Source organism: Chaetomium strumarium (genome assembly GCF_033439665.1).
Source record: "Chaetomium strumarium strain CBS 333.67 chromosome Unknown B0T15scaffold_1, whole genome shotgun sequence".
NCBI lineage: Eukaryota > Fungi > Ascomycota > Sordariomycetes > Sordariales > Chaetomiaceae > Chaetomium > Chaetomium strumarium.
The window spans coordinates 6,844,970-6,870,358 of record NW_026944429.1 but is presented as its reverse complement, the minus strand read 5'-3'; the positions used below and the strand labels follow the sequence as shown (position 1 = coordinate 6,870,358).

Here is a 25,389-nt window from a genome sequence, read left to right as displayed (position 1 = left end):
AGCGATGAGAAGCACTATTGGGGCTTGATGTGCCGTCGCCGGCGATTCATCCCTGGCTAGCACGGCCTCTTCCGCATCCGGCACCGTCTCCACCAGTATGCGCAAGACTCTTGCTGATGCATGAGGGCCGTCCCTTTTGCTCAGCCCCTCCTACCATCGACAACAAGGAGGGGTTACAAGGCTCACGGGCCATATACTAGGCGATGGGCGATGGACGGGAAGAAAGCGGATTCCTTCAACTTGGTTGAGTTAAAACTGACGATTACGGCAGCGCACCGCGATCGCAGATCTTGGGGCAGGAGTGCCCCAGAACCGGAGAGACCAACCACCTCATTTTGGGCTTACGCCAACCCCACCATCTTCTTCGTGGCAATGAGTCGTCTGCATGACAGGCGGGCAGTCACGGCTTCCCCGTCCCATTGATGCATGTATCGATGAACTTTACCCTAGGCACTATTCATTGTGGAATTACAGTACATAGGCGCCAGAGACGATGGCTGGGATACTAGGGATAGTTGCACAACCAGAGAACAAGGAAACAAAAAAGAAACGAGAATAGCCAGGCCAACAGCCTTAGAACATGCAAGGAGTTCGCGAAGCCCACCATGCCACGCACAGGAGCAAGCGCTCATCAGAGGGACTCACACTCACAAGATCCACGCTGAGAGTGACCTGTCATCTCGGGCAGCGTGCGCTCGCACACTGTTCAGCGTGCTGCGAGGCAGGGCTCTGTTGCACCGGGCAGCCTAAAGTCGGGCTTACATATTAGGGCGCTTGTTGGGATGCTGCATAGCAAAACATCACTAGCCACTCGAGTGAATGCCTAAAAGAGCGGCCAGCATGAGACCTACTGTACGTCGCCAGGTCATCATGCGGCTCGGCGGCGTGCGTGAGCACGAAAAAATGCTGCGATCCTTCGGGGCTTTGCACCACCTCTCCCATGACCCGCGATTTCACTCCGATACAGGTACTACCAGCATTACATGTTGTCGTCGAAACCATGGGAAGTATCAGAAACCACAAAGGTACAATTCAAACGGGCAGCGTGTGAGAGCAGCCAGGGTGCAGGCTCATGACTCGCCAATCAATGCATCAATTCTTACAAACCATCGCGGCGCTCCATCCATGGTGCTAATTTTCTGTTGGCACTGGGATGGGGCGGCTCCGGCAAATCCGAATCCATAGACCCAGCAGCAACAACGTCCCATCATTCTGATGAATTTGGGCAGGGTCCTTGGAGGGGAAAGGGGCAGCGCCGCCCTGACTCTCTAGGTACGGGCTCTCAGCCAGTGCGTAATAAGGGACATACCTAGCGATGATAATGACATTCCATTTGGAGACTTGCAAACTAGACTCGTCCCGTCGCCAGCAGCATCTGCGTCTCTTCCAAATGTCAGATTGCAGTGTGCTGCCATCATGTCATGTCCAGGAGCTCCCCTACTATTCCGGCAGGGAGATGAAGCTCACATCAGCCTTGATCAATAACGACACAGCCGCCAATCGCAGGATCTGGGCCCAGAGCGTTGTTCTTCATGCACGAAACGCTCCGTTCCGCGTCCCCAGGGCCCCTATCGTTCTTGTCTTGGTCTTCTCGCGCGGGACATCCAAGCTCACTCGCTGTGAGTCCAGCAGCTGACCATCCCCCGCAGTAACCGAGTCAGGATGAATCAACTTGCTGAACCTTCACCTCGACAGGCCAACCCTGCCTACAGATAACTGAAAGAGGGAGGTGTGTCCATTGCGAAATAGGGGTGCAGTTCTGACGGTAGACCCCGGGGTGCAAAGAGTCTCCAAACCTAACTACGGTACCTTACCGACCGTGGGCATGAAACGGCGTGGATACCTTAGGAGCGGGTTATCACTGAAACTACCGTTCAAATACACAGTACGCGTCGACGCGTTGTTTGTAGCGGCTACTCTCTGTCTGCGGCTGCCTGATGGCATGATGACGTGTGGAGGATGTCATAGCGGCTGTCAGCGCGATCTGACCATTACCATAACGCGACGTCTCGGCCCGGCAGTCAAACTTCCGAGGGTTCCCCGCCGCGAGCCTCTCCAGAATGGTTGGGAGCAACTTCGGCCCCCAAAAACTGCAGCTTCCTACTAGTCGGCGCTGGGTATGCATTGGACGCCCTGAAGGCGCGTATACTGCAGGTAGCTTAAGCTAATCTTATGCGTCCAGAAACAAACACACGCTTCGCGCTCCGTCTCAGCTGACCACTCCTGCTGTTTCCGAATCCGGCTTATCTTTAGCAGGCTTGGACGTCTGGCCACCTCCTCATACGTTGACGGACCACTCCAAGATGACTTTAAGAACGCCAAAAGCTCTCGCCTGGCCGCGAACGGGAGCCCGGACGATTACAAGGGCAAAATGACAGGGCAAAGCCTCTCCAAAGACGCAGGTCAGTAGGACGCTGACCACCCTGACGCCGCAACAACCGTTCAAACGATCATTGGCACCGCCCGGGAGGATCGAGGCCACACGCGCCGGTGCGCTGGAACATGCTTTCCATACCAGGCAGATATGCCGACCCAGGGCAGGCGGTTATCATACTGCTGCCCGGGGATGGGATTGGCAGCTCTCACTCAGCTTACTCGGCCATGTCAGACGTGCCCCCCGTTGAGGTACCCTTCATCCGAAGGAAGGCCGGTCTACACAGCCCGGATGATAACTGCATCCGCGGTCCGAGGGTACCGGATAAGCTCATATTGTCCAGGGCTTTGCGGAGCGTCGGGTTTATCCTCTCAGGTACGTTATTCAAACGACAAGAGATGCATTCGCAGACGGTTTATACTGATCCCCTTTCTCACCCAGTGATGGACGTTGATATCCAAGCACCAAAGGATGCCCAGGGGTCGTTTGTATCATTTTGGATGCTGACAACGTGACCAGGTCGCCGACAATGCAAAGTCAAGAGTTGTCCAACTGCCTGACAGCCGAAGAGACACCAGGCCACTGGTACAATACCCGTTGGCAAACAATGTACAAGCCTTCGGAGATATCTATCATTTCATCGGGAATCCAAACGCCCGCTTCCGAGTCGAAGCTACAATATACCGAGACAACTCACTGACCAAAGTACGTCACCCGTTGGCTTTGTGAGGACCGAGCCATGATTTGTCATTGTCGTATGAGGTATGTTACACAAAACGGAAAATCGGATGTAGTAACTCTGTTGGAAATCCGCCAAAAACTGACACATAATTAGAACCATGTCTTTGCGCCCAACTCCCACCACCACGCTCTCCGACTACCACATACTATACACCACACCCTACCAGGGCTCCGTTATTGACAACCTGGAAAGAAAGCGGTTCCTCTCTTGGTCCCTCAGAGGACGCATACATACATACACTGGGAGAACTGAATCCATCGTGCCCAGAACGGTGGAGACTCAAGCATGGGTATCAACAGGGGGAAATCAATAGACGCTTCTCGTCTTTTTTTGCAATGACAACGGGCAAAGCGAGTGGAGTCTAGAGTAAGTTATGCCTCCAATGGTTTTCAATCGTCGGTTTTCTTCCTTTCTTCTGGATTGCCACAGCCAGGGGGGCAGGACGATTAACTATCCTCGGTCCCGCTTCTATTTGCTTCCCTTCTCGAGAAGAGGAATTGCGAAGCTTTTGCGAAGATCTTCAGATCTTTCTTGGACACAAAAGTGTGAAGCGGCATGTACAGCGCCTTTGGTAGGTCTTCAGAAGAAGTTGACGACAGCTCCGCGGGGCCAGTCAGACCAGAGACTCGTTTGTGGTCGGCTCGTCCAGCACTGTTCTGCTTTTTCGCATGGTGACGGTCCCTGGCATCAGTACGGTGGACCACCCTCCCATGCCTGAATTCTCAAGCAGTGACCCAGTCCATTAGCGCTATGGCAGGTCGCTGTCAAAGGCACGTCGTCCCCTTCCGGGGTCCTCTCAGACGAGACGTGGGCACTCTTTGCTCTCAGAGAGCTATCTGCTGTCGGGTCGATTCCTATACGACCGAGCCAGTCTGAGCAGGCGGTACTGTCATACAGACCGGAGCAGAGTTGAGCGGGAATAGGTGCGATCAGAACATGTCAGTATTGAGTGTCTTCTCCAGTGATGAGAGAAGCCGTGTGTGATTTCATACATAGAATTCAGCTTGTACAAGTACGATACACCGAGCCAACTTTACGAGTCCACCATGGCTCAACCAAGCGAAGATCCCTACATGACAACAAGAATGAGTTAAGAAGACAGAGAAAACATAAAAAGAGCATATCTCGTGGGCTCCTTGAACCATGTGAAATGTAAACAGACCCCTGAGGACCGACAACCCTAACCCCGTTCTCTGTTAACCATAGCTGTCCCATGTCCCATACAGTAGATCCTCGAGCTTTTAATGTGTTAAGGGTTGAACAGGCCTTATGGTTATCTATATTCCAACGGTGAGCTGGATACCAGCATTGCAGCCGTACAGAAGCCTGAAAGAGACTCTCCAGTCTGCCTTCCTGGCCGAGGGGCTACACTTTGCAGTGCGTACCGACTTCGAGTTCAAAATACATTGCAGGATGTTCCAAGCATACAACAGATAACAAGGGGAATACGGAGAAAGACACAATGTTTACCCGTGTGATACTTTTATGGATACATCTACCTCACTGCCTTTGAATCCTGGTGGGCACACGGAGCTCATCCAACCCGTATACTTCAGAACTCCTAAAAGAGCATCGCCCTGCCTCATAACTCTATCCAGAGGAATAGGCGCACAAGATTTAAGAAAAACGGGATCCCATTTAGACAAGTCAAGCACAGAAAGGGCACCGGAGGGCCAAGAGCTGATGGCATATCCGTTTCTAGTGTCCACCCTTCCTAGGAGTTGGACGGATAGCTGGGGGCTCTGTCTCCCTTATCGCCCATGAGCTTGGATGGGGATGCTGGCGTGATCGTTTTAAGCTTGTTAAGGTAAGTGGTTCGCTTCGTTTCTTGACTGTCCATCAAATGCCTTTCCTATGTGAGATGCCACCTTAGCTTTCTATGTTCCATCAATCACTAACAACAAGATATAGACATGAAATAGCCTGAAGCTGATACACAAGAGCCTTTATCTCCCTTGAACCCGTCTCCAGATGGGCGTTGTTCGTCCCGGCTAGGCGCTTCTCTATCTACAAGATCACATCATATCTGGGAGACAGCAAGGAAGATAGCGACAGGTGAACCCCCCATTAGTGGAAAAGCACACAGGAAAATATCATCACGTAGATACACTAATCCAGCTCATGGAAATGGAAAGGCATGATATGTTAAAGAAACCGGGTGAGCAGGAAGAGAACCAAGAGCCCCCCCCCCCCCACTTGCCAAGAATGATATCAGGCTTAGAAAAACAAGCGAACCAAGAGAGAAGAACAATGATTTCCCAACCCCCTTAAGCTGTGCATCTGCTTTAAAACCGATTCTCACGCCCCTCCTTCTTCGGCGTGGCTCTGTACGCGTCCTCCTCCTCATCCGACACCGCTGTTGCCGGCTCCCTCCTTGCCTTCTCTCCTCCTGCGGCCGCCGAGGACGATGAACCGCCGAACCCGGGATGGAATGGTTCATAGGACAGCCGTGGCGTGCTACCGCTCATGTTTCCGGCCGCCCTAGATGAGGATCCCGCCGGCTCGGGGTCCCGGAAGGGATCTTGGCCGTCATCGTCGTCCTCATTGGTGTCGTGGCGTGGTGTCGCGTTGGTTGACCTGGACGGGCCCGCGATGGCGGAGCTGCGTAATACATCGAGGTTGGACTTCCCTTTGCCGTTGCCGTTGCTGCTGCTGCTGCTTCCGGCGACCCCCTTTCTTGGCACTTGTGGTGGTGGCGAGCGAGGTTGTCCAGCTGGTGGTCGCTGGGATGGCGGTGCTGGGCTGGAATTGCTTGACCTGCCGTCATTGACACCAAGCTGCTTCTTTGCTTGCAGCACGGCGCGGTGGTGATGGTTCAGGGCCTGCTGCAGCTGCTCGTTGGTATCGATCAGGCTCTCCATTGTGTCGTTGTCTGGCCCGGGGTTCTCGGCAGACATGTAACCCTGGATACTCCGTGAAGCACTCGTACACCGGTCGGCGAACTCCTTGATCAGGTCGTTGGAGAGAACCTCTAACGGTGGGGTACACGCCACGACCTGTTCCAGGAGCTTGGCCGATGTCCGGGCTTCTTCCAGTCGATTGGCCAGCTCGATCGGGTCCGGAAGACGCTTGCTGTGATGCTGCGACTGCTGGTAGTACGGCTGGTGGTGCTGGTGGCGAGGGTCAAAAGGCGGCGCGATCATTCCCCTAGGACCCGGGGCCACCGGGACTCCCTTCGCATCAAGTCAGCATATCGGCTTCGCAGCGTTGCCCAGCAGGTTAGTAAGTAGGGCTCGGGCACTTACCCCATACGCCTTGTAGGCCTTCTCCTTCTCCTTCTTCCACATCTCGATCATCAGCGCCAGCCCCTCGTCAGAAGCCCTAGTATTCTCGAAGGAGTCCAGCGTCTCCATCAGAATCTGGCGTACGCTCGCATCCCGCCCTGTCCTCAGCAGCTCCTTGGCTGTGTCAACGAACTTTTTGTCCATATACCGCGTGAAGCCCGGACCCGGGTTGTCCACCAGAATGCGGATCAGCATTACGGCGTTATATTGGCATGACGGCTTTGTCCAGTAGTCCTTGGACATGAACTTGCGGATCAAGCGGGCGCATTCGGCGGCGGCAACTGGCGAGGCAACGGCGGCCTCGACGATGGAAGGTAGAAAGACAACGTCATCGCCCTGCGACACACATGGTACTCTGTTTTAGCTTCGTGTTCTTCTCAGCGCAAACGAACAAGCGCCGGGGTTGGGGGTAAAGAGCTCTCGTAAACATACCGACGCACTTCCCACCGAGTTACAGAATTGTTTCTGAGGCCGCAGTTAGCTCCATGTATTCGTGTAGCGTGCTAATATGCTTGGGAATCGGCGCTGGGACGGGTCATACCACACAGCGCGTGGCGACTGCTTCAGGGGTCTCGTTCGCGGGATCGACTGGTGTTTCTGCGGCGCTGCCTACATCGCGAGAGCGAACAAACCAATCGACTGTCAGTCCCCTTTATGCACATCCAGCCTTGGGGAAAAGCGCCCTCACCACCGCCAAACGTCGGCCGTTTCTTCATGGTGCCTAGCACCTTGTTCATGCTGAAGCCCGCCATGTCCTCGGATGCGACGACCGGGGCGCGTAAACGTCTCTCGAGGAATGCCGCCAGTGGCGCGCGCAAGTATCAACTCTTGACGGGAGACCAAGACTGGCTTGGTAAAACCGCAACTGTCGTCAGAGGAAATAGTTCCGTTTCGTTTGTGAGGTGAAATTGCACCGAGTGTTGTCTGCGCGCTCCCATGTGCCGCGTCTGTCTAGGCGCCAGCCAGGCAGCAAGGGTCCTTTTAACCTAGACTGAACCCCGTTTCCACTACGACGCTGTGATGAAATTCCGGGCTGACGAAAAGTACGGCTTTTCAATTGGAAAGCAGCACTTTTGTGGCTACTGTACGTATCACTCATCAACTGCCTAGTTAATGCAGGATGCGCAAACCTAACTCCGTCCGCAGCTCTCACGGGACCTGATTCAGACGCGGTCACTCAATCAGTGTGGGGTAAAGGGACTGTTTGCTCCCCAGGCTTTCCTTCTTTCCTCAAAGGTCCTGTGTAGCTCTCGCGAAGTCCAGATACAATGAAGCTGACATCCCGGGATTTGCACAGCCTCCTTGTCAGTCCCGGACGCGCAAGCAACCTTCCGGATCTGAGGGCCGCAGCTGCCCGGCGAAGGCCCGGAGGTGCTGCCGAGCCAGCGATAAGATAACGGGCGTGCCCCACCGCAGATCGGGCGGCCTCCTGTTGGTCGTCCAGTCAAACAACGGCCGAACCTGACCTCAAGATTATTAGTACCCAGTAGGTACTACTAGTGGGTAGATACGTTTAAGGTGCTTCAGCACGAGTGAGAGAAAGAATAAGTACGCCATACTGTTACAGTACATGCAGTGATCTTGCAGAAAGGGTTCAAAGTATTAGCGTACATCCAATACATTATGTGAAGGCCGTCTGGGACTTTACACCACATGCCCATCATGTATGTATCCAATGGTACAATATACGTACACACATGTACCTGCTCTATTCGTCATCCTCATCATCTGGGGAGATCTCTTCAACCACGAAATTGCCTCCCCTGCCCATCTTCTCCCCAACAGTTGTCGAGGTACTCGGCTCAAACGTCTCCCGCGGCATTACTGATGCGATTCGAAAACCGTACTTATGCTCGTAGCCTTCGGGCTTCTGCACTCTTTTGCCGGCATCTTTCTCTTGAAGTAGATCGTGGCACTCGACGAAAGCATAAAGCTCTTCCATGGTGGTCTGACGGGCAAATCTCCGGATGACCCGTCCTGCCCCGGACGAAGCGGGCATGTTGAGTGCCAGACGGACAACGTCCTTATCTCCGGCATCTGGTTCAGGCGCAAGGGTCGTTGCCCGCCACTCTCTCCACTCCTGCCGTAGTCTCTGCTGCCGCGCCGCTGCCTCGGCTTCCTCCCGTGCGCGCTTCTCTGCCGCTGCCGCAGCAGCCGCAGCTTCCCGCTTCTGTCGGGCCCTTTCCCGGTCTGCAGCAAGGGACCTTTCATAAGCCGAGTCCTGTTGAGACCGGAGATTGCGAGCCATCTCCTGCGCCGCTCGCTCTGCGCGGACACCGTTCAGGTCGGGGCCATACTTGGTGATGGCACTCTGAATACCGGTGAGGTACGACGCTGGAGTCATGGGACCAACCAAGCGTTTGACGATCCCCATGCGTGTGCTGCCCTCCTTCGGAGTGAGGCAGACAACGCACGAGAAGGGGAACTTGATGCCGTTGTACGCCCTGGCCACCTGGTAGGCCTCTGAATCGAGGACATTGCCTCCCCATATGATGATATTGTTGTTTGGGTCATTGATGAAGCTCACAACTTCGGGTGACAAGAGCGTGTTCCGGACAAACGAGTCGGTGTCATCGTGCTCCGGCGATAGCAAAACCGTCAAGAGGAACTTGAGATCCTTCTTGGCAGTATCTAATGCCTGGGCATGGCCGCCCTCGAAGAATGGGAGGCTGTGCGTCCCGTACTCTTCCTCGAAGTCGCGTTTGAATCTCTGCGCCGTCTCCTTGGGAAGGGTCACCCTTCGCCCGTTGGTCTGCCTCAAGCCTTTCGAAATAGATGATGCAACGAATCGCAACCGCAGTGGCCGCGGGAGGAAGGCTGTGAGGTAAAACAGCAATCCGAAGACGCCGGAGAAGATCTTGAATCCCAACCGGAACGGCGCAAACAGTACTGATACCAAAAACGGGGTCTCATACAACACTGGGGGTTGGGGTACTACACGTGGGGCAGGCTCTGTCCGAGGCCGTTGTGATGGCCGGTATGCTCGACTATCCTCATCAAGAAAGCTCTCATGCAAATTTTCATGCCTCGCAGTTGTGCGTGGGATATCAAGATGTGCAGCCTGGGCTTCGGCGAGCGGATCGGGACCCTCGCCATCGAAGAACTTGGCAATCGCGATCTGCATCGGAGTCAGCCTCGGATCTCAAGACTGCATTAACTGCATACTGACCTGGACGTTCCATTGTGACCTTTCGAGGAGGGGGATAGCATCCTTGATATCTTGACTGGTCACATCGGTATATTGCTGCAGAGCCTCCTGTTGGCTTGCAGAGAGCCTGGATAGGTCCATGTCCCCGCCAGTGGCCATCGTTCTTGGGGTAACGCAGCTCCTTTCCACCGCTGGGCTGTCAAGGGAAGATATGGCCGCATCAACCAGAGGGCTGTGGCCTGCCCCGGGTCGCACAGCTGGGCGTTGTACGTCCGGAGAATACAGCTGAATGATAGGCGTGTAAAAGAGCACGGATTGGCAGGAGAATTCGCAACTACTTCGTCCCAAGTATCTGTCCTTCTCGAGCGTCGAGCGCGTCCCGCAGCAAAGCGACAGTCGAAACAAGGCCGTTTTCGGAGTGCGGTCAGCAATGGTAGGCGGGGACGAAGGAGAGGATCGTGTGGGCGCTGTTCCTGGAACCTCAGCGGAGTGTAAAGCAGTCGGCTCAGGATGCTTCTGGCAACGTGGGCATTAGACTACGTAGGCAAGCTGGGTCATCTTACTTGCATTATGTCATTGAAGCAGATATGCACGTAAGCCCATGTCTGTGCGTTGCCTTAAATGAGGCGCTAGCGGCCCGCTAACACCCACAAACTGTGGCTCGTGCGCTTTGAGGCTGACTGCACGCATCGCCCAGGATGGGAGGGGCACCCGCGCTTGCTTCTAGGTTGGACGTTCTTTCCAGGTTGTGCAGCACCAGGGACTTGGGACCTGCACCGAAAGAATAGCCGGCAGCTGCAACCTCGATTCCGATCCCAGGCTACGCCGATTTTCGCAGCACCCATCGATAACGCCGCTTCTCTCGTGTTGCCCGATCTGCCGACGCAATTGAGTCGGCGTCCTGGTGCAATTATCCTCACCCGGCCCTGTCTTTACTTCGCATGCCTCTATGGGCGCCCTCTCGCCGGTCCGAACGAAACATGGGAGAAAACCGCCGCCATCAAGTGAGGACGACCTCCCGACACCTACCCTAGCCATCACTATGATGAGATCCCGCTTTCGGACTGACGCTCCTTCGCTAGATATCGTAGATTCGGTCAAGGCGCTGTTTCTTTGTCCTTGATTTGGTCGAGTTTCCAGCATGGCTGCGACGCGATACTCCTCGAACGAGCTCCGGCGTCAAGTTGGTTCGCCGCGGTCAAAGGGGCGAGGTGGGTGGCCCCGGTCTCTTGTTGGTGTGCTCCGTGCTAACGGCCGCCACTTAGACAACAAGGATACTTTGTGTCGCAACATTCTTATATATGGGAACTGTCGCTATGAAGACCAAGGATGCACCTTCAACCATGATCAGAACAAGGGTTCATCTTCCCAAACGGACTTGTAAGTTACTAATGACCCAAAGCCGATCCGGTGCCGTCATTATCATGTCGCCGAGAAACCCGCTCCTGAGAGCATTGCCTATGGCATTCTCAATCCAGCCACCGCTTGAAGCATGGGGGACTAAGAGCCAAGGGGGGAAGACTTCCATTCAACTTGGACAGTTATGCCGTGAGAGAGCGAGCTGGGCAATACCTCCAGGAGGCGATCCAGATCTACGCCCCTTCAAACACTGACGGTCTCTCGTCTTTCATGGTGAAAACGGCTGCTCAGACTGTGTCCAAGAAACACTCATTCCTAGCGTTCTTCTCTGACCTGCTACTAGTGCCAAAAAGACCTTCAACGTTGAGTCACCGGCCTTCACGCCCTTAAGTCAGCAGTCTGCGCCGGCAAAGAAGTCCACCCTCTTATCTCAAGCTGCAAACGCGGCTCCATTTACTCCTCGTGGGGCAGGCAGTGAGTTGAATCCGACCTGAATCAAATTGTGCCCTCTCTAACATCGTCCCAGCGCCAAACCTGCAGCAGGCCACCGAAGCTCCGGTGTTCAATCCTGCAGCCATCCGGGAGTTCACCCCACAGAACTATGATTTAGGGAACCCTGTAAGCCTAGAGAATCCGGGTTGGATAGTCGTATTCGCTGATCCAGTTGCAGTCTGCCAACGGCGTTGCACAGGACAATGGCCTGTACAATGACCCGTTCACAACAATGGGAACCATAACCGCGGCGTTGCCCTCCGCTGGGCAGTTCAACCTCTATGCGTCCGAACACAATGCCCTTGCTGGTTCTGGAGCGTCATTCTATCCGCAGCATGGAGCCTTCCCCACGGGACCGCTTCAGCCGCCCAATTATCACCTTTATCAACCCTTCGATACATTTCGTCAAGAACTGCAGCCGTGGCAACGGACAACCTATGATTTCTTTACGCCGGCCAAGGTGCGGGAGGAGCTGCAGAAGAAGATGTTTGCCACCCAGCAAGTGATGCCAAGTGAGTTCTAGCTGTCTTCGTTGCCTTTCGCTTCGCACATACTAAAGTTACTAGACTCTGGGTTGCCCCAGCTTGAGCGATGGCATTCACTGTTTCCCCTGGACACGAACAACAGGAAGAACACGTCATCTTTCGGTTACCCGAGCTGGGTGTATAAGGCGCAAAACAGCCGAACTGGGACTCACTACGCCCTCAGGAGGCTTGAAGGTATCGTTGTGCTGAACTGTGTTGGATGATTACCTCCAGCTGGATCCATCCTGACGATGAACTCTTAGGTTACCGGTTAACCAACGAAAAGGCCATTCTTACCGTTATGAAGGAATGGAAAAAGATCAAGAACGCCGGTGTCGTAACGGTCCACGAAGCCTTCACAACCAGGGAGTTCGGCGACAGCTCCCTCATTTTTGCCTTTGACTATCACCCACTCTCCAAAACATTACAAGAACATTACTTCCAATCCACACACGGCAATCGGTACAGAGCACCCAATGCCGTGCAGGAGAATGTTCTTTGGGGGTATGTGTGCCAGATCGCCAACGCACTCAAGACCATCCATTCGAACCGACTTGCAGCTCGGTGTCTCGAGCCAAGTAAGGTTATCTTAACGGATAACAACCGAATTCGGCTCGCTGCATGCTCCATTTTGGACGTAGTGCAGTTTGAGAGCAACACCAAGCCTATTCAGGGGCTCCAGGAAGAAGACCTTGTCAAGTTTGGCAGGCTTATCCTTTCACTAGCTACTGGTACACCACCTGCGCACCTCAACAACATCCCAGCAGCGCTGGATTCGCTGGTCACCAAATACTCGGCAAACCTGAAAGATGCGGTAGCGTGGCTCATTGCACCACCCAATCCGGGCGAATCCAAAAGCATTGAGAACTTCATCGGCGGCATTGCCACGCACATGACGACCTTCTTCGATCTGAGTCTGCAGGACAACGACGATAAACAGTTCCACCTGGCTAAGGAACTTGAGAATGGCCGTGTTGCGCGGAGCGTAATGAAGCTCATGACGATAGTCGAACGCGGGGACCTCGGCGGCGCGCAGGGCTGGTCCGAAACGGGGGACCGGTACCAGCTCAAGCTCTTCCGCGACTATGTCTTCCACAGGGTCGAAGCCGACGGCAAGCCCAACCTCTCCATCGGACACATGCTAACCTGCATGAGCAAGTTGGAGGCTGGGATTGATGAGATGGTGATGTTGACCAGCCGCGACAACGAGACTGTCTTTGTGCTCACGTACCGAGAGCTCAAGAAGATGTTTGATCGGTCATTCAATGAACTCGTGAAGCATAGCAAGACTGGCGCCCCCGGGGCGAACAACTAGGAGTCTCGCTTGCCGCCGAGGAATGCCCCAGCACAGCCTGCTTCCATGAGATCGTTTCCACCAAGGTTTCTTAACGGCGTCTTTTCCGCCGGGCCTAGGTGGCAGAGATGGGTGTAAACACGAGTTGGATGAGCAGACAGCAACCCCAGCTGTCGCAGGTACCGGACCTGGAGGGGAAGCGCATTGGGACGCAACTCACAGAGATTTGGAGCCCTCCAAATGGTGTGTATAAGATGACACAGAAGTGTCAAGTGGTGCAACTGGGGAAGTGGGGGGGCCTCAGAGCGCTCACTCGCGAGTGGGATGATGCATCTTTATATGAACAGAAACACGGTAGCTGGTATCGCAAGTCAACTGCAGCATGTTGATTACTCAACCACATGCATCGCTTTGTCACTATATAACACAACAGAAAATATCAATATCTTTCCCTCTGCCTCTTTCGGATCGGTCACATAGTGTGCCTGGTACTACTGAACGGAGCCTTAGATCACATGCAGCTCACCAGACTCCTGAATATCTGTTAATTGTTTCATCTGAGCGCTGGCTGTGTCCTTGCAGGGTTTGGCAAACCCTGCCTCTGCCGGGAGGACAGCACTGGCATCGGTAGGTTGTCAGTCATCGATAGACCGCGTCCTGTCCCTTAGCTAATCTAGGCCCCGGTAGCGTGTGGCTTGATGGTATCACCAGAGCAAGGAAGCCCACTTGCATTACGGCAGGATCCCTCGTACCTTGCTTTCTTGCTCTAGTTCCGGATGGCTCCCATCGCCCTAGCGAGGCCGGTAACTTGCAATCTCGTTCCGCGGCTTCATTCATTCCTCATCCGCCTGAAGGAACGGATTCGCGATCACCTCGCTTCCGTCTACCGGGCTGACCATCACCAACAGCGTCCCGCGAACAACAACCAGCCCCAACGGTCTGGTCATCTCATTGCCTTCGTCATCTGTCACATACCACCACCGCAAAGTCAGCGTCCACGCTCCACAACAGAGTTTCACTTGTCCCTGGAGAGTCGGTCCTGGGCCCCCGGGGCAGAGCTCACCTCTAAGCAGCTCCTCCACCTCATCCAGGACCAGGTTCATGAGCGCATCATACCCCTTCAATATCCCCGTAGCTAGACAGATCAGCAACCCCTTGGTCAGCTAAATCCCAGGCTTTTTCTTCACCGATCCACGACGTCTCAAAGTAGCTGATCAGGGGGGGTGGGGGGAGAACACACCTTCCCGCCCGCCATTGAACTTGACAGTGATCCGTTTGTCCATGTACCTCTTCAGATCCAGAATGTTCTCCTTCTTCGGCCGCTCCTTGTTGCCGTCCGCTCCGGCTCCGGCGGCTGCACCACCACCAGCTGCAGCAGCGCCTCCGCCGCCGCCGCGGCCCCCTCCTCCTCCGCCTCGTCCCCCTCGTGAGCCGCCGCGGCCGCCTCCGCGGTGGGGTCGATCGGCCATGGCTGGCTTGCTGCTGTGTGTCTGGCGCTACTACTGGGGTGTGGGAGGTACGGCCCCCAGCTTAAGTTAGATTGCGGGAATCGTGCGATGCGGGATCTCGAGGCGTGTTGGCAGAAGTTGAAAAGAAGACGGTCCGTTTGGTGTAGTGTAGGTAGGTGGGGCTCAAGGCACGCGAAACTTGAAGGCTGACGGAAATTGGCGATCTTCTCTTGACCGTGACGTGCCCAAAATCGGACCCCACCATTTAGTAGCTGGAGTTATTAGTGTATGGGGCTTTCGATCTTCTTGGCATGTGTGTGGGGAATGGGGCCCTGGTCATGGTCAGAGCTTTGCCAAGCTTCGAGGCCGGTCTGCCAAGATGCAAGGGTTAACAAAGTTGTTTTCCGAAACCAACTGATTGGTCCGTGTATTCTCATCAACTTGACTTCAATGTTCCCAGACGAAAAAGGATCTCAGGAATTTGGCGTGCAAGGGGTGACAGAAGTCGCCAAACAAAGTGTGTACTACTTTCTCTGGGGGCAATACAATAGTATTCCACGGCCATCTTGGATTTATGGTGGTACGCCATCCCAGTGTCCGCTGTATCAAGACGATTCAGGGGTTCTGGTGAGCTCCCGGTTCAACTCTGATGGACAGCTCAACCCCCCATACAGCTGAGCTCCCAAGAGGGCGTCAGCATCTAAGATTGAGCCAAGGCTTCCCGGAGTATTGAGCGTCATAAAGCCTGTCCGGACTGAACAGTCCAGACGTAAAGCTGTCGCTGTATTGACACTGTCTGAGTCTGCCATATGTGAACAGTGGCTGACCGGGAGAGACTCGCCGGAACCAAACACGCGTTCGGCACGGAGTGGAGTCACCAGCGCAGGCTACTGTTGCACTTGTACTTCCTGGGCTTCTGTGCGAAGAAACTGTGTTGTACAATAGAGACATACCCATGGACGCTTGGATGCCTCATTGAAGCCCCTAGCTGTAAGATGCTCAAGTCAGATACCTTATCGCGGTCTAAGAAAAGGCCAACCCTTGGAGCAGGAAATCTGGAGACTAAATGTGGATGGTATGGAAGAGATGGTTTAAAGGTCGAGGCATCCTGCCTGTGATATCACTTCGTATGATCTTCGTACGTCTGGAGATACCAGCTGCTGACTAGGTATGTCCCTTCATTGACGACATCAAGCTCACAGTCACAGTGCTGTTCGGGAACAGCAGTCGCGAAAATTATAAGTGAGCAAACCTGGCTCGCCATGTGGGAGTATCTTAAACGCCCTCCGGAGCTTCCCCATACTCCAGATCGCCATTTCCAGCCATGACTATGCTCAACATGAGCTGCCCAAGCCTCCCAGCACGGCCACTCAATGGACTGGCGGTCCCATAGAGCCTCGTGCTGTGGTTACCGTGGATAATGGCCAGCAATGGGTGGCAGAGCATAATCATATAGTATGGGCTCGTAAATCCTGTGTCCTTCATCTGCACCCTTTGATGCCGAATCTCCCAGTCCACGGCAACCGTTGTTGCCAGGCGGTCCGTTCACCTTTGAATATGAGGTCGAAAACCGTTGATGGATCGAAATCTTGGTGAGAGCTTTTTGGAAGAGGTGACATTGTAACGGCCGCGTGTCGGTTGATGAGTGACAGATGTAAGGGGGACTCCCTTGAGGCAAAGGAAGGAAAGGGATGAACTCAAAGATAGCAATGAATGGTACTGCCGCCCGAGTCACCGGTTTTCACTTGAAACTCCATTCTTTCCATCTTCTTATGGCCTGCCATCGTTGACTGCCCCTTGATGGGGGAATCCCGTCGCCTGGGGAGCTCTATCCAGACGTGACTCTGCCCTTGGTTACCATGTAGTTACGACGGATTAAGGGACAAAACCATGACAGCTGCCAAACTTACTTGCTCGGGCTGAATTGGGACATCTGAGATGTTTGGCCTGAAGAGTACTGTGATCATACGTAAGACCGAGGGGAGGTAAAACACTGGAGGTGCCTCACCGACGATGGAGTTACAATCCAGGTAGTTCATGAGTGAGCCTTGAGGCCATTTCATGCAGATGCTCCGAGGTGCAAGGGGAGCAAAGTTCGCCTGTATTTGTTTGGGTAGCATGCAGATGGTGCACCTCCACACCTCCTGATCGGAAGAGGCTCAACTCAAGTCGCAGCATCTGCGAGGAGTGGCCCCGCAGTTTCGGGCGCTTAACGAGGAAATCGAGAAGGCTCAAACGTCACCCATCGGATAATTCTCAATCTGATAACCAGCGCTGGGCCAGTCCAGTTGTGCCTACACAAAGGTCTTGAACAAGCCCTCTCGGGTCATTCTTCGAACAACCGTTTCTGCTCGGTTCCCTAGAAACTGCATCGCCGTGCCGCTGCTCAGGGTAGGCCGGTCATGCAGGAGAGGAGCTCCGATAGCTCATGGTGATGGGAGTCAGCAATCATGAGCCGCCCAAAGTCATCCGGCCGGAAGACGAGGTAGAGATGGGAGTCGGCGAAGGATGTCTACGGGGATTCGGGAGGGGATTGACGAAATAGGTAGTGCTCAGAACGAAGTTGCCTTTCCGCGATGATCACAACCACTCTCCAGTCTTCCTGCTGGAGTGTGGATACTGACTCCTGCAGTCCCAAGGAGGGAACCAAGGTGAAGCACGAGCACGTGCCTCAGTGTCTTTCCGCCAACCATCTCCAAAACCCCGAAGGTCCGAGCGATGTTCGTGGGAATCCCTCCCTTGTGCTGACCAATATAGAGAGCTCTTCGGGGGGTGACTTGAGGGAGTTGACTACATTCCGTGTCTAGAATGCCGTTGAAGCGCAGCGATTTCCGTCTGCCGGTGTGTTCTGGAGAGTTCCCCGGGCCGGGCCCTAGCCGGCCCATCTTGCTCACCCCCCGTCATGGCCGGCTCATCCACAAAAGTCGACCTACCAATGATTGCGTCTCAGCCCCCAAGGTACCGTAGTACTAGCTACCTACGTTTATCTGAAGCCGTGAGGGGGACAATGCAGTAGCAGTCATTGAAGCACCGGTGCACCTCTCAGGGAAAGTTCATGCTGTCCACATCAACAGGACATTTGTAGGGCAACATCAGGCAACGCCGCTGCAGCACGCTGCATACCGGCTCCTTTGGGACAGTCCTGTTTAGGAAGGATGTGGCCAGGATGCCTGTGAAGAGCAAAATGTGGGAAGACACATAGAGGTAGACTCCTAGATAGATCGGAGCCCGCGCACTCATCGACTTACGGCATGTGAGCATGTGAGGGGTGCAGATACCGAAGGTACCTTGTCCATGACCGAAGAATGATGGGTGTCTGCGGGAGGTCGCGGGAGGTTGCGCGGTGGAGGTGAGGCTAGTGTCAGCCTCGCTCGGAGGAGTGGTGGTTTTTTTCTTGTGACGTGTGTCCCTTTATTCATGCTGCTGTGTGGTTGATTTGATGAGGTGTCTGAGCGGCCATCCAATTCACCCCCCTTCGCCCCAGCCCAGCCTCTCCCTTAAATACCGTACTTCCCCCTGGCTGTCACCCAGTCCGCCTTCCTTTCTCCTCACACACTCTCACCTTACTAAGGTTATCCCCACCCTCGCGTTCCCAGGACACTCGCACTTTATAGACATTGCATCTTGCAACCATTCCAAGCCCCACACACCGCGTTCGCTCTTTTTCTCGTTTTGAAGGCTTCGCGTATCCTCCTAGCCGGTCTAGCCGCTCGCACACATTTCTGTTTTGGTTGCATCTGCAAACCTGCAACCCGGTGTCTGCGCGGGCCGCCTGCTCCGGTCACTCAGCTCACGCCGCTTGGACCCGCTCAGGCGTTTGCTCGCATTCTCGCGCTTTTTGTTGGCCACCGTGTACCAACCTCAGCCAAATCCGTCATGCAACAACAACCAGCGGCAAAATTTACAGCAATGGCAGCCATAGAGGCAGCGCCGACAATGGCCGAGTTCGAGTCGCTGGTGCGCGGATCCAGCTTCTCAAGCACCACTCCCTCAACAGACGACATGTCATCCTCGTCGACCTCGGCGTTGATGAGTTCGACGCCTCCAACCACAATCTCGCCCGACAGCATGTCTATTGCCTCGGAGCCGGATGCGCTTAATAAGCTCCAGAGCGTTGCTGTGTCCATCATCGAGGCTATCGGCTCGGGGTCCCAGACCAAGGAAGGCGAACAGGGCGAATCCGGCCAACAGACACCCATAGACCATGACGCCATTGTGGTCGCCGAACCTCTTGACACCGAACCTGCTTCAACCGCCAGGCCGCGACGAACTCGATCCAGCTTACCGACATATAATATTGCGCTTCTCGACACCAATGGTCTTGGCAGGCGACGGCCGAAGGGAAATGCAGGACAGGACGGGAAACGCGGAACCATCTCCGGCGTGGCCATGGTGGAGGGTGACGGCGCGAAGGCGAACGATTCAATGGACGCCGTGGCGAGAGAAAGTCGGATGTCTACGCGGAGGAGGAGCGACGCGTCAGGTGTCAGTCGGCCGGCCACGCGTGTCAGCATGCCCAGAAGCGCGCGAATCACCAAGGCATCGTCGTCCAGCCCGGCGCTGGCCTATTTGACGCGTCGCGCGACGCGTCTTTCGGGCGCCGCCGCCGAGACTCTCTCGACCAAGCTGTCGGCGCTCAGTAAGCGGGGCAAAAAAGCTGTCGACAAAGCACTGAGTGGGCTGCCTCTCGAGCTCAGGCGACTGCAAGACACGAACGAGTTTGCCCATATTGACACGCGCCCCGTCCGATACACGGTCTGGAGCAAGGGAAAATATGTCGAGGTCGACCCCGCCCAAGCCACCACTGCCCCGGTACCCGAACCCCCCCGAACGAAGGCGAGGGTGGAGGAGGATGAAGCTCCCGAGGCGCAGAGTGCCGAGCCCGAGAAGCGGGATTCAGTGCCGCCGGCGGTCAAAAAGACACGCGTGAAGAAGTGGCTTGAGAAGGGTCTCTACGCGGGCCAGGAAGCACCTCTTGATATCTTTAGGGGCCTCACGGCTCAGGAGAAGAAGAAGCTTGCCTCTCTTCCGGAGCTAATGCCGAGGGGCAAGCCTAACAAGACGTTCCCGGCGCCAATGTACAACGGACTCCGTTTGCTCATCCACGGCCGCGACTTCAAGCTGCCGTTTGACGTCTGCAACCCCCTGCCACCCGGACAGCCAAAGCCTGCCGCGTATCGCACAATGACCAAGAGTGAGTTACGGTTATGAGAAGATACCGCTATGCCGTGATATATGCTGACACCTTGATAATTTAGATCGCTTCGTTGGCAACGCAGCGGCGTACTGGAAGAAGACGCCTCACTTTGAGGACTTCGCGTCCAAGTGTGTCTGCAAGCTCGAAGATGGTTGCGGCGAGTCTTGCCAGAATCGCATCATGCTGTATGAGTGCGATGAGACCAACTGTAACGTTGGCAAGGCTCACTGCACGAACCGGGCCTTCCAGGACCTCCAAGAGAGGACCAAAAAGGGCGGCCGGTATCGCGTTGGCGTCGAGGTCTTCAAGACAGCTGACCGCGGCTACGGCGTTCGCAGCAACCGGTGTTTTGAGCCGAACCAGATTATCATGGAGTACACGGGTGAAATTATCACTGAAGAAGAGTGCGAGCGGCGGATGAACGAGGTGTACAAGGATAATGAGGTACGTGGTTTATTGACGTTGGTCTATTCTTTTTTCTGCTATCCTTCTTCCTTTCTTTCCCTTTTCTTCTTCTTTTCTCTTCTCACATACTAGATCTTTCCCTTCTTAAGGATAATAGATCAGGCTGACATCCATTCCAGTGCTACTATCTCATGTCCTTCGACCAGAACATGATCATTGACGCAACCACCGGTAGTATCGCGCGGTTCGTCAACCATTCGTGTTCGCCTAATTGCCGGATGATTAAGTGGATCGTGTCCGGTCAGCCACGCATGGCCCTCTTCGCCGGAGACCGGCCAATCATGACGGGCGAGGAGCTCACGTACGACTACAACTTTGACCCTTTCTCAGCTAAGAACGTGCAGAAGTGCTTGTGTGGTAGTCCGAACTGCAGAGGCGTTCTCGGCCCGAAATCTAAGGAGGTGAGGCAGCCCAAGTCGCCCAAGGAGGATAACAAGGCCGTCAAGACGCCTTCCAAGGCTTCGGCAAAAGGTTCAGCTAAAGGCTCAGCTAAGAGCTCTGCCAAGGGCGCGGCAAAGGTTCCGGCCAAAGTCACGGCCAAACCTACGGCCAAGCCCATGGCCAAACCCGCGGCCAAAGTCACGGTCAAACCCACAGCCAAGCCCACGGCCAAATCCATGGCCAAAGCTCCCCCCAAGACTTCGGCGAAGCGGAAGCTACAGGATGCATTCGACTTTGTTGGGGACGACGAGGAGGATGCGACAGCAGTCAAGAAGCGAAAGATTGTGGCAACGAACGGCGCCAAGCGGACAGTCTCCTCCATCAGCATAAAAGCGGGAAAGGGGTCGGCCAGCTCAAGCATCTCGGTGGCCGCCAAGAAGACAGCGACGAAGACGACGATCACCGCCACGACCCGACGGGCTAGTGCAGGAGGAGTGGCTAAAAAGACCTCGAGCAAGAAAACGACAACAACGAAAACCAAGGTTGTCGTCCCATCCAGGAGTCCCAGCCTGACCATCGTAGCTGCCGGCATTGGCTCCTCCTCGACGTCGCCCACACCTCGCACACAGAAGACGGTGAAGCCGACCACGCCAGCTTCCTCGTCTTCCACCAAGAAGAGCACGGTTCCGAAGCTGACCCTCTCCAGCGGCAAGACGTCCTCGCGCAAGTGGACTCCCTCGCGCAAGGCTATCGAGGCGGGTCTGGTGGTGGGGAAGAGTCCGGCGTCGTCTGTCACCGCTAAGATGGCTACTACCACTAAGACGTCAAGCGGAAAGGGGTTGCACCTGAAGCAGACCAAGATTAAGTTCGTCAGTGCTTCCAAGTCTTCCAAGTGAGCGGCTAGCTACGCTCGCAACCCCGGTCGATTTAGTACGGAAACAAAGGCTGGAACGTGGGAATTGGAATTTGGGGCGTCAGGCGATGGGGGAAAGAAAGGCATGATTTGCTTGGGGGCTGGTCGGCTTTTCACAACTGTTCTTGAAACTGGGGTGCCGATAGGAATAAGAGGGACCGGCGTTTATTCAGGAGGGTTTTGGTTCTGCGCATGGTGCACAGGGGCAGACACGGATTCAGTGCGCCATGGGTAGGTTCGGGCTGGATCAGGGGAAAGCGGGTGTAATCGCATAGTGCAGTACATAAGGTATTTTTTATTTGCGCGGCTTCCTTGCCGGTTCAACATTAGGCAAAGTGGAATATCGATTCGAGACATGTAATACGAAAGGTCCTCTCTTTGCGCTGGAGGCCGGGCAGCATCCGGAGACTTAGCTCAGGTATGTACTATGTACTACTGTACCTACGCCAGCCGCAGAAACGGTAGGGGGGCGGTCTGCTGAACGGATATCACGCAGCTCTTGCCGACACTTGGTAGTATGTTATACTTGGAATGGTGACGTGGCTGATGCCTGGGGGACATTACTCGCAACGCCTGGACCGTGGCCTTGGCCATGATCCCCTGCAATGATATGGCCGCTCGTAGTCTCATTTGTTTGACGGTTCTATCAGCGTCACATAAATGTAACTACCTAGGTACTTGTAGAGTCCAACAGAATGGATTACTTTAAAGCTCTTCTTTAAGGTAAAATAGTGAAAAATCGGTTGACAAGGGGTGCTTGACGTCAGACGGGATATACTTGCTCAGGTGACGTTCGTCGAGCAACATTGAATCCCAAGTTGCAATGTGCCCCTCTTCGCTTCCGATATTTATTATGGCTCAGATGTGCATTGGGCCAGGACCCATGAAGGATGCCATTACTAAGTTACTATTACATAGCGAGGTTCCGAGATTGGCTAGTTTCCTAGGCCTATCTTCTTCCCGTGTTACTAGCCTTGCTCTATCCGGACCTCGGCTCGGGGCCACTTGGATCCACAATCGGAGCGGAGGTTGAATTTTATGTTAGGTACCGGAGGACTCCGGTATTGAAAGCGTGGGATCTTTCTCGGTGAGCCCTCCGAGGGCCGGACCACCTACCTTAACTCAACTCGGGAGCTGGCAGAAACGCGTGCTTACATGGTGGATCGGGCTGTTATCGAAAATCTTGGACTCGCTCAAGTCTTGTCGGTCGACAGGGAAATGCTGATGCTGAAAGGAGTCGAACTGGAGACTCAGCCGGTCGAGTGGCCTCCTTGTTATACCCCGACACATGTCAAGTCGGCCGCCATCCTGCCGATCTATTGCAGTCCCTCTTGAATTTTCCATGACGGTAGCTGACGAAAGCATGGAGTGACTAGACTTTGCGTCCTGGCAAACATCTTGCGAAAGGCGCTCGAGGTTGGTGATTGTTCTTCCATGATTCATGATTCATCCTCGTCGAACCTGACGCGCTTGATACATGCGGCCTGGGTGCTGAGGGACTTGGCTGGCGATAAAGGGGTTGTCGATCTGACGGATGGGTGCAACGCTATTGTGAGCGGGTTGAGGGTGCCGCCTTCTTTCACTTGGAAGATGAGGTGACACAACAATTTGCTACATGCTCAAGGGCGTAAAAGGGTATGTGTAACAAGGGACGAACTGTAACGCTTCTTTGCCCGTAAACCGAAGAACTGTAAGAGACAAGCAAGCGGCATCGACTGACTCCTGCCACAGCAGTACTGCCGGTAGCAAACAATGTATCCCTTCTTAGCAGCCCGCTGCCCTGAGAACAAGAGACCGCCCAATGCTCGACCCGCTCCAAATCCTCCGATCACGCCGAAATCGTCTAACCAAACTCCTCTTCTAATGAACCGAACAACCTAATCTTTATGCCAGGCAACTCGTTCTAATAAGGAAGAAACAAACAAAGAAACAGCAACGAGACCAAGGAACCACGGACAAGCAATAGACACACCAACAGCACCAAGGGAAAACTCCCAGCCTCTCCAATGCCCGTAGAAGTATAAAAGGGAAGAAAAGGGGGGGAAACAGAAGGAAAACGAAAAAGGGCCAAGTCAGTCCTTCAGAGCAGTGGAGTCCAGCCCCCATCCTGCCTCCCTCATTCAGGCGAGTCCCATGAAAGCTGGGGGAGTCGAAGCAACCTCCCTAGCAATCAATCCGGACTTTGACCTTGAAGACCTCACAGCCCTTACAGCGCGCATGGCAGCAGTACGGATTGGGGCAGACGAGGTCAGTGCTGGGGTTCAGGTTGGTGAGGCCGCAGTTGTCCTGTTTCCCGCTAGGTATCAGTACGGTACTCAAACGGCCCTCATCAGTTGTTAGCAGGTATAGGGACGCACGCATCTCCACCTCTTGACGTAGGTGTAGTTCTTCGTGGTCGAGTCCTTGCCCTTGCCCATGTTGTCTAGGGAGAGAAAAGGGGGGGCTTGTAGTGGGTGTAGGGGATTGTGAAATGTGACGATTCGGATAGGAATGGAGATAGATACTCAGGTGGAGAGGAGATGATGATGACGCTTTTTGCTGCGATAGAGATGCTGATGCCGGTGCTGAGTATCTAGTCTCTAGAAGACCTCAGGAGAGAGAGACACACTCGCGTCTTATATATATATATATATATATCAACGAGAAAGACCTGGAACATGAAGGAACAAAAACAACGAGAGACCGCCCTTCCTGCCTGCCATTTGCCTCACTTCCATCGCGCAGATGAACCTGGTTTGCCTGACAAAAGAGTGTCAAGCAATGCTCAGGGCTCGTTGACCGCGGGCATAAGCTCAGCCATGATGATGATGCCCACTTGGGGGCTGTAGCTCAGGCAATGAAGCCAGGGAGAAAGCAAGGCGAGATTCTCAGGAGTGAGACTACTGCGGTGAAGACGTCAATTACCTGAATCCACAGGAGGGAGAGAGAGCACTCGTTCGTTGGACGGCTTCCCGGCCGATGAGTCTAAGGCTCGGAGGTGCATCGGAGCTGTCCCCGTCCAGTCGCCTCCGGTCAAAACCGGGGTTGAGGAGTCCACTGGAAGGTTGTGTTCCTGCTATTTGCCTCACCCGGAGACTGCAGTCATTACCCGTAGGCGCAGCTGACGAGTGCTGTCGGTCGAAACCGGCGAGTGGGCCTGAAGGTAAGGTAGGTAGCAGTCGTACATAGGTACACTACTGTAACGGTGCACCTGTGGGGTGCAGCAATGTAGTTCAAGACCCATGGCTCCGGGTCCAAAGATCCGAGAGACCTGGGATGAGAGGTGCCCAACAAGCCGTAGCATCCGTTCCTGGGGGCAACTTGGAAAAGGGGGCCTTTCCACGAGGAGAACGAGTGTTCATCAACGTCTCGGACATTGGTCTAGCTCTGGGCAGGGAAGCAAAAGAATTCGACCCTATCATAGTTGCCCGAGCCGTAGAGGAAAGAGAGCGCAAACAACAGACGGTGTCAAGCCAGATGCTGCGGACTTGTGATTTTCGGCTAAAGTGGGAATGCAGGTACAGACGATCTGAGGTGTTACTGTGGCTGATGCAGCTGATGCGGCTCTTCGAGTCTTGGCGTTTTGTCTCGAGTTGCCCGTTTCCATCGCGGCTTGGCTCGGGCAATTAATTGCATTGCTTTGACCCGGAACCTGAATCTAGGTACTCCGTAGGACTGTAACATTCTGGGAGGCATGACCCCACCATCCTAGGCTCCAACCTCATTACTGCAGTAACTCGTGACTACCGGGTGGTTATTTCGCACCCAGACCGAAACGACCAGAAATGG

General features: G+C 54.5%; 5 protein-coding genes across 5 annotated transcripts; 2 read left to right on the top strand and 3 right to left on the bottom strand.

Moving 5' to 3' along the window:
* Positions 1-5,401: 5,401 nt before the first annotated feature.
* Positions 5,402-7,152, bottom strand: B0T15DRAFT_386889 (uncharacterized protein; the record flags this gene model as incomplete). Its single annotated transcript, XM_062864351.1, has 5 exons — positions 5,402-6,289; positions 6,362-6,736; positions 6,833-6,865; positions 6,942-7,009; positions 7,089-7,152. 5 exons carry the CDS (start codon positions 7,150-7,152, stop codon positions 5,402-5,404), a joined length of 1,428 nt encoding a protein of 475 aa, XP_062727264.1.
* A 956-nt stretch (positions 7,153-8,108) lies between these two features.
* Positions 8,109-9,707, bottom strand: B0T15DRAFT_482495 (uncharacterized protein; the record flags this gene model as incomplete). Its single annotated transcript, XM_062866108.1, has 2 exons — positions 8,109-9,518; positions 9,570-9,707. The coding sequence occupies 2 exons, from the start codon at positions 9,705-9,707 to the stop codon at positions 8,109-8,111; spliced, it is 1,548 nt and encodes a 515-aa protein (XP_062727263.1).
* A 551-nt stretch (positions 9,708-10,258) lies between these two features.
* Positions 10,259-13,674, top strand: B0T15DRAFT_521597 (uncharacterized protein). The gene is made up of 8 exons (XM_062868572.1): positions 10,259-10,552; positions 10,631-10,759; positions 10,814-10,928; positions 11,251-11,381; positions 11,434-11,525; positions 11,578-11,911; positions 11,966-12,118; positions 12,187-13,674. The coding sequence occupies exons 2-8, from the start codon at positions 10,690-10,692 to the stop codon at positions 13,236-13,238; spliced, it is 1,947 nt and encodes a 648-aa protein (XP_062727262.1). The 5' UTR covers positions 10,259-10,552; positions 10,631-10,689; the 3' UTR covers positions 13,239-13,674.
* On the bottom strand, positions 13,675-14,917 carry B0T15DRAFT_521591 (uncharacterized protein). The gene is made up of 3 exons (XM_062868571.1): positions 14,458-14,917; positions 14,281-14,352; positions 13,675-14,181 (listed from the first exon to the last, which is right to left on the bottom strand). Exons 1-3 carry the CDS (start codon positions 14,684-14,686, stop codon positions 14,051-14,053), a joined length of 432 nt encoding a protein of 143 aa, XP_062727261.1. The 5' UTR covers positions 14,687-14,917; the 3' UTR covers positions 13,675-14,050.
* Positions 14,918-18,574: 3,657 nt separating this feature from the next.
* On the top strand, positions 18,575-21,604 carry B0T15DRAFT_385695 (uncharacterized protein; the record flags this gene model as incomplete). Its single annotated transcript, XM_062864292.1, has 4 exons — positions 18,575-19,859; positions 19,924-20,306; positions 20,447-20,845; positions 20,966-21,604. The coding sequence occupies 4 exons, from the start codon at positions 18,575-18,577 to the stop codon at positions 21,602-21,604; spliced, it is 2,706 nt and encodes a 901-aa protein (XP_062727260.1).
* Between the last annotated feature and the right edge of the window lie 3,785 nt (positions 21,605-25,389).